Here is a 12,337-nt window from a genome sequence, read left to right on the forward strand (position 1 = left end):
ACCTGCCTCAGTACCGCATGGGAGCTCCTGTTACACATCATATCAGCTAAGATGAACAGACACATGGCTCAAAAAATTAGCAGGGCCCAGAACGGAATTGGCGAAACATCAGAGGAGAAAACACTAGCTCCTGGTAGATAAAGCAATCACGCAAGCCTGCAAAACCAGAATGACCAATTTGTGCCCCTGCATAGCCTTAAAAAAATGCCTATGACACTTCCTCACACATGGATCTTGGAATTCCTAGAACTGTAAAAAATCAACAGACTAGACACTCACTACAACTACTGAACTCTACACACTGTCACTTTAAACCTCACTGCACAGTTTTTCAGAAACTTTAAATACCAAACAATTGAATTAAATTCTCCTAATATTTAATACTTTAGTAGTTTTATTACTTTTATATTTTATTATTATTATTATTATTATTATTATTATTATTGTTGTTGTTGTTGTTGTTGTTGTTGTTGTTGTTGTTGTTGTTGTTATTTTCTTTCTTTAATATACCTGTACACTTCTATTGGTTCATGTAAACCTGAGGAACACGAGCCTAAGAATTTCACTACTGGTAAATGTTGCCACACTGTTTAAATGTATATGACAATAAAACTTGAACATGAAACATCTCCACAAAAGCAGAGTTGAAGACAGAAAAAGCAGATTAATAATGAAAATGAATAATAAACTAAAATTAAAATGCTGTTTAACATGGAGGCAAACTATTCTTTTAGAAGTTTAATCCATCTCTTAGCCACAGTTTCAAATGCTGAAAAACAAGTATTGTGTCACCAAACCCTTTGAGGTTCATTACTGGAGTTATGTACTGAGGATAATTCACTCAAGAGGGCTGAGTATGGCACATCTTTCCTATGAGTGCTTTGTAAACAAAGAGGTCATTAACCTAATGAGCAAACTTAAGATGGAACACAGTCATATATGACAACCAACATTATTTGTGAAAATAAAAATGTATCGTGACATATACACTCTATGCATATCTATACAAATACCAGTTCAAATGTCAAAATGTGGCTCAGAACCACCTCGAGAGGTGTGCAGCAGCGGTCCCCAACCCCAGACCGGTTTATGTCAGACATGGACCAGCCTTTAAAGTATCGCGGATAAATACAACCACATAAAATGATCCGACCAAGACAAAAAGTGTGGCATTTTGTAAATATAATAATAAACGTGACTGTACTGTGTAATTGTGTAACTTTATTAGCAGCGTCCTCCTGAAAATGTGCCAAATTGAGAGTTACATCCTCCTCTCTGCTGCTTAATGCTCTCTGGTCGCTATGGTAACGTGTAAATATTTCTTTCAAAATAAAACACACAACTACAACAAGGGAAAAGAGCCAGGGAAACCGAGTTAGCGATAAAAACCCTGAAAACCATACATTTCACAGCGGAGCCTCAACTTATGTGGCCCGGTACCAAACGACCGCTGCTGTACAGAACCTGTGATGTCCAGACGGTGTTCCTCTGGTGTTCTGCTGTGAAAACTTTTGGGTTTAGGGATTAATATAGTTGCCATGGTTTCCTTTCTTATCTTATTTGTTGTGTGTGATCAGGACAATTCTGGAGAAGATGGGCCTGCAGGGAAAAGTCACCCCCTTGCAGGCCAGAAGACATGAGATAACTTTAAAGAATACAAAGTATGTATGTGTGTTATCAAGAAGATAATTCTTAAGAATACAAGTTAATAAATGTGCAATTACTAAGAGTTGTTGTGGTGTTTTTATTTTCCTGCTGTCATTTTTGATTTCATCTGCCTTTAGTATTGCAAGTATCCAGGCTCAGGAGAGGGGGTCAGTGGGAAGCCCACTGCTGCTACTTGGCCCTTGTTTGCCCTCGTGGATGAGGTGATAGGACAGATGCCTTCCACTAAGCCTCTTGTCCTAATGTCCGCTCTCCCTGAGGACACTCCAGGGCCAAGCACAGCAGTGGGTGACCAAAACAGCAGTGATGATGAAGCGAGTCAGCCACCTGCGACAGGGAGAAAGAGGAAAAGAGACAGGGATGATGAGCTGCTAGACCTCATCAGAGAGGACATGAGGCAGCAAAGAGAGGCTGAGGAGAGGAGAGCAGGGAGAGGATGGACAGACAGTTTTCATTTCTAGAAAGATTAGTTCCCAAATGAGTTATGTATTGAGAAATTTATTTATTTGAATATATTTGTTACATTGTTATATGTGTTGCATTAGTTTAAAGGTTTTATGTTATTAATAAATTGATTCAAACAAACAGTAATTGTCACTGAACTCAATTTGATTTACAGGCATTTTTAACATGTATGAACATAACGCTAACCTTGAACAATATTACTTGGATATTTATTTGATAGCAATAAAGTAAATAACAATAACAATTAAACAAGAATATTTCAAATACACAGTATGTAAAGATGGAAAAACAATATTTTCAGTTGTTCACACAGGATTAACCTGAGTGACCTGTTCCTGGACCGTTTCTTGAACAACTGTAATAGATTACAGGAAGTCTCTGGCAGTGTTGCTGAATCTGCCCGAGCAAGATCAGACATGGATGGGGTGCTGCAACTGAGATATGCGGTTTGTCTTTTCTGGTTGGCGAGTGGAGAATCACACAGGGTGGTCTGCAAAGAGAGCTTTAGGATGCTTCCTCCCACTGTCCACTGCATCGTCCATCCACAGGGTTTGCAGGGCTGGCTCAATCAACGGCTGCCACACCACTAAGACCAGAAATATGCAAGCAGGAGATGGTGGATGCTATATTATTAGTATAGTACTTGTAACTCTGTAGCAGACAACAGTTTGATGTAAAAAAACAAACAAAAGATTAGATTCTATACGTTTCAAAGATATTTAGTTTATATATTTTATATGATACAGTACATATGTAAGAATGACCGATGTTGAGGCAAAAAATTATCGTCTGCCAAAAACTGATTTCCGGTTTTTGCCCTAAACTGATTGCTCATATTTAACCTGCCTGCTATGAATAACTTGTTGGTCTATAATACGTGAAACATATGTCAAATGTATCCCTCATTAATGATATCAAGTCACTTTGAGCCACCAGCAACATTCCTGTAACAAGGTAGAAGCTGCAATCAGTTTTTGGCAGTGACTTTTATATATCCTTTATTTATCCAGTTCACAAACAATCTTGTTGACATTAGAAATTTATTATAACAAAAAAAAAAAAAAAAAAAAAAAAAATTATTTTTTAAGAGTAATCTGGTCAAGATGACAGCAGACAGTGCAACAAATATATCAATTGCGCCTACATTATAGCCAGAGTTATAAAGATACTTGAACAACAGGTAATTATTGTATATATAAAACTCCTTTGTAAACCATGTTCACCGAAGTCTATTTACCAACATACATAAAGATATTACACATATTACACACAGAAACTTTGGAAATCAGTTTTGGCAGGCGAACACTTTTTTGGCACAACGCTGGCAATAATAGACTATAGCTGTGTTCCAAAACGTCAGCTGCATCCTTCGGCGGACCCGGCCTTCGCGGTCTACGTGGGCCGGGTCCTTCAAAAACCGAGAGGGCCGGAAGTGCGAGGCTGTGAAATGGGACGGTCTAGCCTTCAGATTAGCGTCACCGCTGTGTCGGTGGAGTTTAATAAACTTGGCCGTCCGCTCCTTGCTATCTAAAATATAACAGGAGACTGGCATAAATTCTCGACCGTCTCACACTTCTGTTTAATCAGTTTTCTGTTTAACGTTTATTCAGCCGTGTGAAAATCCCGGAGGAACCCACCCGATGGATTAATAATAAAGTTTTATTTAATATAATAATCTAATAACTTTGATCTCAGCCAAACCGATTTACTCCGGAACAAATAAAACACCGAAAAAGGAAAACAATTACATTTTTAAGTTATCCGAGTGACTTATAGATCATGTTTAACCTGAGTAGCGAAAAAGCGGGGGTCTGAAAACGATGAAGCCGGGAGTCCGCTGCTCTCGCCGGCTGGAGTGACCATTGTACCCCCCGGCTTGCTATCGAGCGGGTGGGTAACAGACGTCTCCGAAAACGTCGGCACACTTTTGCAAATATGCAATGTCTTGATAAACCAAGCAGATATTTGAAGTTTACACAGCTACTTTCTCGCCTGAAAATATGTTAAAAGTTTATTTTGTGACCCAGAAAGATTAATAAGAGTAATTTTAAAACTTAGTAGCGGCCGCCATTGTTGGCAGCTGAAATTTGGCTGGCCCGCGCTATGAATTCTGGGATATGGTGGGCCACGAAGGACACACCCGACCCATCCTTCAAATTCGGGGAAATGAAGGACGCATTTGTCGGGCGCATTTGAAGGAGTCGACGAATTGGGACAGCCTTCGTCGCCTGGCTGTGACGTAATCGGCCTTCAAATGCGGCCTCCGGAGGATGCAGCCGACGTTTTGGGACACAGCTTATGTGCACGTTAGCATATGCTACTTCCGGTGCGGAAACTCCTGTGGGGAGCTTTGTTTCCGGTGTCCTACTCACGCCTTGTTTACGGTCCAAAACAAGTTAAGCAAATGAATGAATCAAGCGGCGATTTACATTTCTATAGATGTCTTGGGCATTTACCCAATATATCTGTAAATGATGTTCATCGACTTGTCGATATTTTTTCCCCAAAAAAGTGGAAAGCTGTTGTCAAATGTTGTTAGATTCCCATTCATTTCCTATGGTGGTCTGGCTTTTAACCGGGAACACCACAGATGTAACAAAGTTGATTAAAACACTCAAAATTCAATAAAAGAGGTGCTCATCACTTTTATATGTTCAAGTGCATAATATGGAGGATGTAGTAAGGCCTCAAGGCAATCGGATGTAAAACACAATATTTATGAATTTTTAAATTTGTAAATCGGTCAGATTTGACCTGACCATGACAGGAAGGCTAGTTACCTCATAACAGAACTTCCTCATCCACACATTATTTATTTGTTGCTTTAGTGAATATTACAGAATAGTAAAAATGGAAATTAAAGAATTTTCTATGAAATGTTTCTTTATAATAGAAAGTGACTATGTAGATACTCTTTGTCTTAGTCTTAGTCTAGCCATGATATCAAGGTGTGCATTATCAGGTTTTACCACAATGTGGAGACAAAGTATATGTGACTGAGGTCATAAATAACAGGAACATTTTCAGATCTGCTTAAGCATATTTTGTCATAATTTTGAACAAGTCTGGGGTTTTTTTGTAGTTAAGTCTGTGAGTTTTCTTAAGGTAATGAGAATGTAATACACAATGTTTCTGTAGTACAAATTGTATTTAATTATTATTTATTGATAGATTTAATATCAAGCAGCCTAAAAGTATTAAACTCATGGAAAACATAATTATTCTTAAACAAAATCACATTTATTTGCCAAGTGTGTTCAAACATTTAAGAAGCTAGAGTTGAGTAACAAGTGTAATTCTACAAAAATTGAGGATAGCAGTTGATAAAATAAGCAATAGTGAAATGGAATATTGAACTGTAATTTGTGTGTGTGTGTGTGTGTGTGTGTGTGTGTGTGTGTGTGTGTGTGTGTGTGTGTGTGTGTGTGTGTGTGTGTGTGTGTTTTATCAGACCATACTAGATGTAATGTCCTGTGAGACATTTAATGTGCCTTCAAAGACACTAGAGGGCTGCAGATTACACAAAATGAAAGAGAGATGTACACTGCTGAATGAAATGAAGTCCATACAGTTTCAGTTTTAATGTCGATATGAATTCAGATTGTATTGCTGGCGCCCTCTGGTGTAGTCAGACTATATTCTATATTGTCCAGCAATATGAAGAAGTAATTTTAATCTGCGATGTATACAACAGTTACAGACATCACTCTTAATTTTATGTGTATTTATGTTTAATGTTTTAAGCACTGAACCACACATTTCTTAGACTTCACATTATGTACAGATCAGGTTTAGACAATCACAATAAATTTACACTGATTTCAATTTCCTTTGGAATGACTTCATAAATGCCTTAAAATACAATGCAGAATTCAAGTTAGTTAATATCGAAATGACACACACAGCTGACCTATAGAACACCAAAAACTAAGTTTGCTTTTTATTCTAGACTTTAAGTACTATAATATTGGAATAAGAGCATAAAGATTAGACTTTTTAATTAAAGTCTACTCTTTCTGAGTCTTAAATACATTTCCCTATTCTCCTATTTTATACAAGTAGTATCATTACCCTGCAGTTATGTATAAGATAAATGGTGATATTTTGGTGCTAAACATGAAAATGCTCAATGAGTAAATTTGATCTTTTTAATACTGTAAAAGGGAATAGTTCTTATGTATTGTATTGTATTGTATTGTATTGTATCTTTATTTGTTTCAGACATATAAAACAAAAAACAATATATACACACTACATATATTTTCATTTACAGATACGAATATATATGTAGATATACACACACACACGTATGTGTTCAGATAAACAAAAAATATATAATGAAATAAAACAAAATCGTCTGACATAATGTAACAATGTTTGGTCTGAAAAGGAGTAGGAAGAAGTATGAACATACTTATTAATTCCTACCCCTGCTCAACATCTTATTGATCCCACATAATTCACCTAATTCCCATCATCACATACTCCACACGATACACGAGGAGAACCTATATAAACTTGGCTACCGTGATTGATATAATTTGGATATAATTTGATATTTTTATACATACAATGGGTGATCATCTTTATCGGTATCATATTCTTCCAAAATCAGTTTTCGAAGTATTTTCATGAACTTACTAATTCCTGAGCATTGCTGTAGATCTATAGTAAAACTATTCCACAGTTTTACCCCATAAATAGTGACACAAAAGGTTTTAACCTTTGACCGTGCTTTAAGAATCCTTAGATTCAATTTCCCCCTCAATTCATAGTCTCCTTCTCTGTCATAGAACATCCTCTGTATATTTCCTGGTAACATATTGTATCTGGCCTTGTACATAATTTTTGCAGTTTTATATTTTATAAGATCCATAAACTTCAGTATTTTTAATTTCAAAAACATGATGTTAGTATGGTCTCTAAATCCTGCTTTATTAATCATCCTGATTGCTTTTTTTTAAAATTTTACATATTGGTTGAAGTGCAGTTTTATATGTGTTTCCCCAAATTTCCACACAGTATTCCAAATATGGCAATATAAGTGAACAATAAAGTACCCGGAGTGATTTGGAAGGCAAAAAATATTTAACTTTACTTAGTACGGAGATGCTTCTTGACAGTTTGGCTTGTATATGCTTTATGTGAGGTTTCCAGCAGATTTTGTTATCTATTATCACACCCAGAAATTTTGTATCCGAAACTTGCTCTATTTCAACATTGTTTACTAATAATTTTGCTCCTGCATCTTTTTTACAATTTCCGAATAACATAAATGTAGTTTTTTCCAAATTTAATGAGCGCTTTATAGAACATGCCTCATTCACCCATTCATACAAGCACTTTTTGCATCATGCTGAAGGATATCTGGCAAGTAGACTACAATAATAATAATAATAATAATAATAATAATAATAATAATTTAATTACACATATTACAATAGTAAATACTCGTTTGATGATAATCAGTGCATAAAAGCAGTATCTTATCTGCAGGGCAACACCTGTTTAAGTTACATTATTTGACAACATAATTCTAAAACCAAATCAGAAATGATCATTATCAATGATTATAATTATTCCAACTGCTGTAGTACCTACTAAACAGTGTTTGTTTATTTATTTAGAAAATTGTCATACAACATAAGAAAGCAAAAACATTGTAATTAACTTCAAGTATGCGTTTATTTTTTTATACAATGGTATAATGACAAACATTAATGATAAAGTAACAATGCACACTAAAAAAATATTACCTTCAGTCTTTAATCAGATGTTAATTGCTTGTGTTGTTGTTTTCAAAAATTGTTTGATTTCAGAAATTTTAATGTGCACTGCTTTTGGGTTAGGGTTAGAAAAGGACGTGACCGAGTAAACAATAACATACAATATAATTTCACATAACAGGAGGACAATGAAGGTGAAAAATGTCCAATGTTTCAGCATGTTACATCAGATTCTTTTGAAAGAGTGCATTAAGATGAAAACATCCTATTCTTTAAAAAGTTCAACACCTTTTCTCGAATTTCCTTTGTTTTCAAACCATAGATGATTGGATTCAGTGTTGGGGGAAAAATTAAAGTTGACAAACCCATAAATCTTCTGAAATGGGGTGAAACATTATTTAGTCTATATGATATGATGGTGAAAAGACCAAGACACTCCAACAAGAGAAAAACAATCAGATGTGTAGCACATGTCTGCAGAGCTTTGGCTTTTGTATCTGATCGTTTAGATCTAAAGCAAGTTATGAGGATCCAGAGATATGTGTAGAAAACAATTCCATTAGCCACTAATTGTGAAAGAGCAACTATCAAAAGGCCATAGATATTGTTAATAGTTGTGTCAGCACAGACCAAAGTCAACAGAGATGGATTATCACAGTAAACGTGAGTCATTTCAGATCGACAACGAGGCAAGCGCAAAAGTAAGAAAAAAAGCACAGCAATTAAAACTAAACAACTCATCCATACAATGGTGATTATTCTCATGATATGGGCATTAGTCATCACAGTACTGTACTGCAGTGGGTAACATATGGCAATGTATCTATCATATGCCATTGCACTCAGATTGAACACAGTGCCTGCTGCATAGATATGGATAAAGAAAGCTTGAGCAACGCAAGCTGAGTATTGCATTATCCCACTGTTCTTCAGTATTTCTTTGATGAGCTGTGGAAAGAGAGCTGATGAACCTATAAGGTCATACATAGGAAGGTTCAGCAGAATTAGGTACATTGGCTGATGCAGAGATTTATTCAGCACAATGGTGAGGATTAGAGTAAGGTTGCAAAAAAGTATGATCATGTAACTCAGAGTTGCAAAAAGAAATGCAGGCAAAACACTCTCAGAGGAGAGATTAAAGACATTAATCTGTAAAAAAGAGGATGTGTTGTATTGGTTGTTCATTTCTTAGCTTTTGCTACTTATAAAACTCAGAAATCAATCATCACTTCATTGTTTATTAGGGAGAAAATATTTATGCATTTCAATTTAGCAATCACACCAATGAACATAACAACAAAAAAATCATAAAAAGAGGAAAAAACATTGAATGTTATGATTACATTTTATTCATAAACTGTAATCATGATAATTTCATGCTGGACAACTGAGTCCATGTACACTGCGGTTAAGCATTACACAGTGTATATATTATGCATTTATGATAACATGTTATAATATTTTTGCCTGTAGTCTGGAATTCAAATACTCAAAGGCAATAGAGCAAAAAAGCATTAATTCACTTCAATGCACAATAAAGATTATATCTAAACCACATACACACAAAGCAGTCATCTTTATTGACTTATGTTAGTGCTGCCTGTGACTACCCGGTAAAACATTCAAGGCTTTATAGGTGTGATTTTGAACAGCAGGCAGATCTCTGGAGTATTGGGTGTTATCTTAAAGCTCATCTTTAGATTGTTAGTTGTGACTTAAGCACTGCTTCACAGGGTTTGTGAAGAATCAAAAATGTATTATCATCTCACTAAGGACATGCACAAACGTGCATGTGGAAATCAGACATAATCGCTCTAATTGAACATTGCAAAAAACAGTATGAACAGTGAAATGTTGGAATATTTTTAATATAGAGCTAATGAAGTGGATAGGACTTGATAACAATTTGTATAGACACTATAGGGTCAGCAATGGCAACTTCAGTAATATTCCCAGTTGCCCATTTAATTGCAGTACTTGTAAACCTGTCAAAAACAAAATAAATAATTATCTCCAAAAGTTGATTGACGCTACGTCCAGATGAACAGAATCAACTTTTGGAGATTTACTTACCTGGATGATTGAGCATGCATCAAAATAAATCCCCAATGTTAAATTATTGAAGGTATTTCAGCACCAAAAGATGAGCTTTTACCTTTTCTTTTCTTTTCTTTTCCAGGGGACCACTGACCACACAGAAACTTGTGGATGAATGGTGATAAACCTGGTAATTATTTATGAGTATTATGTTGTCATCCTATTATTCAGAAAAATATCCAATTAGGTCAAATAGCCTGATATATATAGCCCAGTATCACACAAAAGACAGGGGGTCATTTGATCCTGTTTTTTGTTTTGTTTTGTCCAGTGTGCATTAGTAAATATCTGTCTAAAATATTCTATTGAAAATGATTATGATGGGGAAATTAAATAATAATAATAATAATAATAATAATAAGCAAGAATTATATTGTCAGGGCTTGTATCGTGTGTGGATGCGAGGAAAAGAGGACCCAAACGCTGGACTCAGATAGGTGAAAGCTAGAGTTTATTATGATGAGCAGATAAACAGGACATGAAACGGAGGACTGACTGAACTGAAATAGCTGACTAACCTGGCTGGACTGGAAACAGGTATGGCGTAGACAACATCAATGACACGACAAGGACCGAAGGGAACATATACACGTGGAAGCTCCTGTCAGGCATCATAGTGGCTAAGATGAACAGGCACATGGGTCAATACGTGAGCGGGGCACAGAAAGGGATGGGCAAGAATACCAGAGGCGCAAAACACCAGCTACTGGCAGACCAAGCAGTCAGCCGAGACTGCAGGACCAGACTGACCAACCTGTGCACTGCCTGGATTGATTACAAGAAGGCCTATGACTCAATGCCCCACACCTGGATCCTGGAATGCCTAGAACTATATAAGATCAACAGGACCCTGAGAGCCTTCATCAGGAACTCAATGGGGATGTGGCGGACAACACTGGAGGCCAACCTCAAGCCCATAGCACAAGTCACTATCAAGTGCGGGATCTACCAAGGAGATGCTCTGTCCCCACCAGGGTTTTACTAGTTTTGCAATTTTCATTAGTTTTTATTTTTATTTATTTTTTACTTCAGATTTTCAATTTTATATCAGTTTTAATTAGTATTTACCAATTGTTTGCCAATTTAGTTTAGTTTTTATTTTTTTGAAAATCTGAGTTTCAGTTTAGTTTTGATTAGTTTCAGTTAGTTTTAGTTGTGTTTGCAATAATTAAGTGTAACAAAATCCCAGTTTCATCATATCAGTCATTCTCTTCTGCTTATCCTTGGGTATGTTGCTATTCCAGCTACCATACCCTGCACCCTGGACAGGTCGCCTGTCTGTCGCAGGGCTAACACACAGAGACAGACAACTCACATTCCCACCTATGGGTTCTTTAAATAAATAAATAAATAAATAAGGGCAGATGAACAACCATTGATACCAGGCAACTATAAAATGTATATCTTGGCCCCAATGAGACTATTAACTCTTGCAGCACCGGGTGTTCATAATTTTGGTTCAAGTGAATTGATAAACTTTTTGAAGGCAATTGACTCACACAGTTATGTAGATATCCCAGTCCTGTTGTCTCGGGATGCATCACGCTGCCTTGCCTGGGGTTAGCGTCTGTTTCTGGGGATGAGGGTTGAGTGTGCTCCCTTACCTTCTCAAGGTAAGCTAGGTTAGCCTTCTTGTGTGAGCTTTTCAAGTGCACTTTGTGGGATTTTTTTCCCTTTAGAAATGTCCCTCATAATTTGTCTCTTTCCACTACAAGACACTTGCTTTATCCAAAACACAGTCATATTCAAAGTAATCCCAAATTGGACTCTGGTGCTTTCTCCTCACTTTTCCTGACATGATTCTGCGCGTGGACAGAGCAGTAACACAGACGACTCGACTAACGTACTTGCCACCTGCTGGCATAATTAGACAGCAAGAAAAAAATCTGAAAACTAAACTTCATTTTAACCCTTGACTATTGTATGACATACACACATCTACGAAAACTAAACACATTTTTGCTATAAATTCAGTTAATTTTAGTTAGTTTTGTGAACATTCATTACAGTTTTAGTTAGTTTTCCTTTTTTAGTTTTTATTTTTATTTCCGTTAACGAAAATGTTTTTTCACTTCTAGTTTTTGTTATTTCGTTAGTTTTCGTTAACGGTAATAACCTTGGTCCCCACTACTGTTCTGCATAGGCCTTAACCCCCTCAGTGAGATAATTGACAAGACTGGCTATGGATACAGACTACGGAATGGAGCAGTTGTCAGCCACCTCCTGTACATGGATGACATCAAGCTGTATGCCAAGAGTGAATGAGAGATCAATTCATTGATCCACACCACCAGGATATACAGCAATGATATCGGAATGTCGTTCGAGCTGGAGAAGTGTAGTCGGATGGTAACAAAGAGAGGGAAGGTAGTCAGAATGGAGGG

The 12,337-nt window shown here is 36.4% G+C and overlaps 1 protein-coding gene and 1 long non-coding RNA gene across 2 annotated transcripts in view; both read right to left on the minus strand.

Moving 5' to 3' along the window:
- Positions 1-12,337, minus strand: part of LOC308401490 — a 303,063-nt gene that overhangs the window by 224,322 nt on the left and 66,404 nt on the right. The gene's annotated exons all lie outside the window — the stretch shown is intronic.
- On the minus strand, positions 8,106-9,041 carry LOC308400865 (olfactory receptor 52D1-like; the record flags this gene model as incomplete). Its single annotated transcript, XM_080888891.1, has 1 exon — positions 8,106-9,041. One exon carries the CDS (start codon positions 9,039-9,041, stop codon positions 8,106-8,108), a length of 936 nt encoding a protein of 311 aa, XP_080745017.1.

This window comes from Rhamphochromis sp. 'chilingali' (assembly GCF_963969265.1).
Source record: "Rhamphochromis sp. 'chilingali' genome assembly, chromosome: 8".
In the NCBI taxonomy this organism is placed as follows: domain Eukaryota; kingdom Metazoa; phylum Chordata; class Actinopteri; order Cichliformes; family Cichlidae; genus Rhamphochromis; species Rhamphochromis sp. 'chilingali'.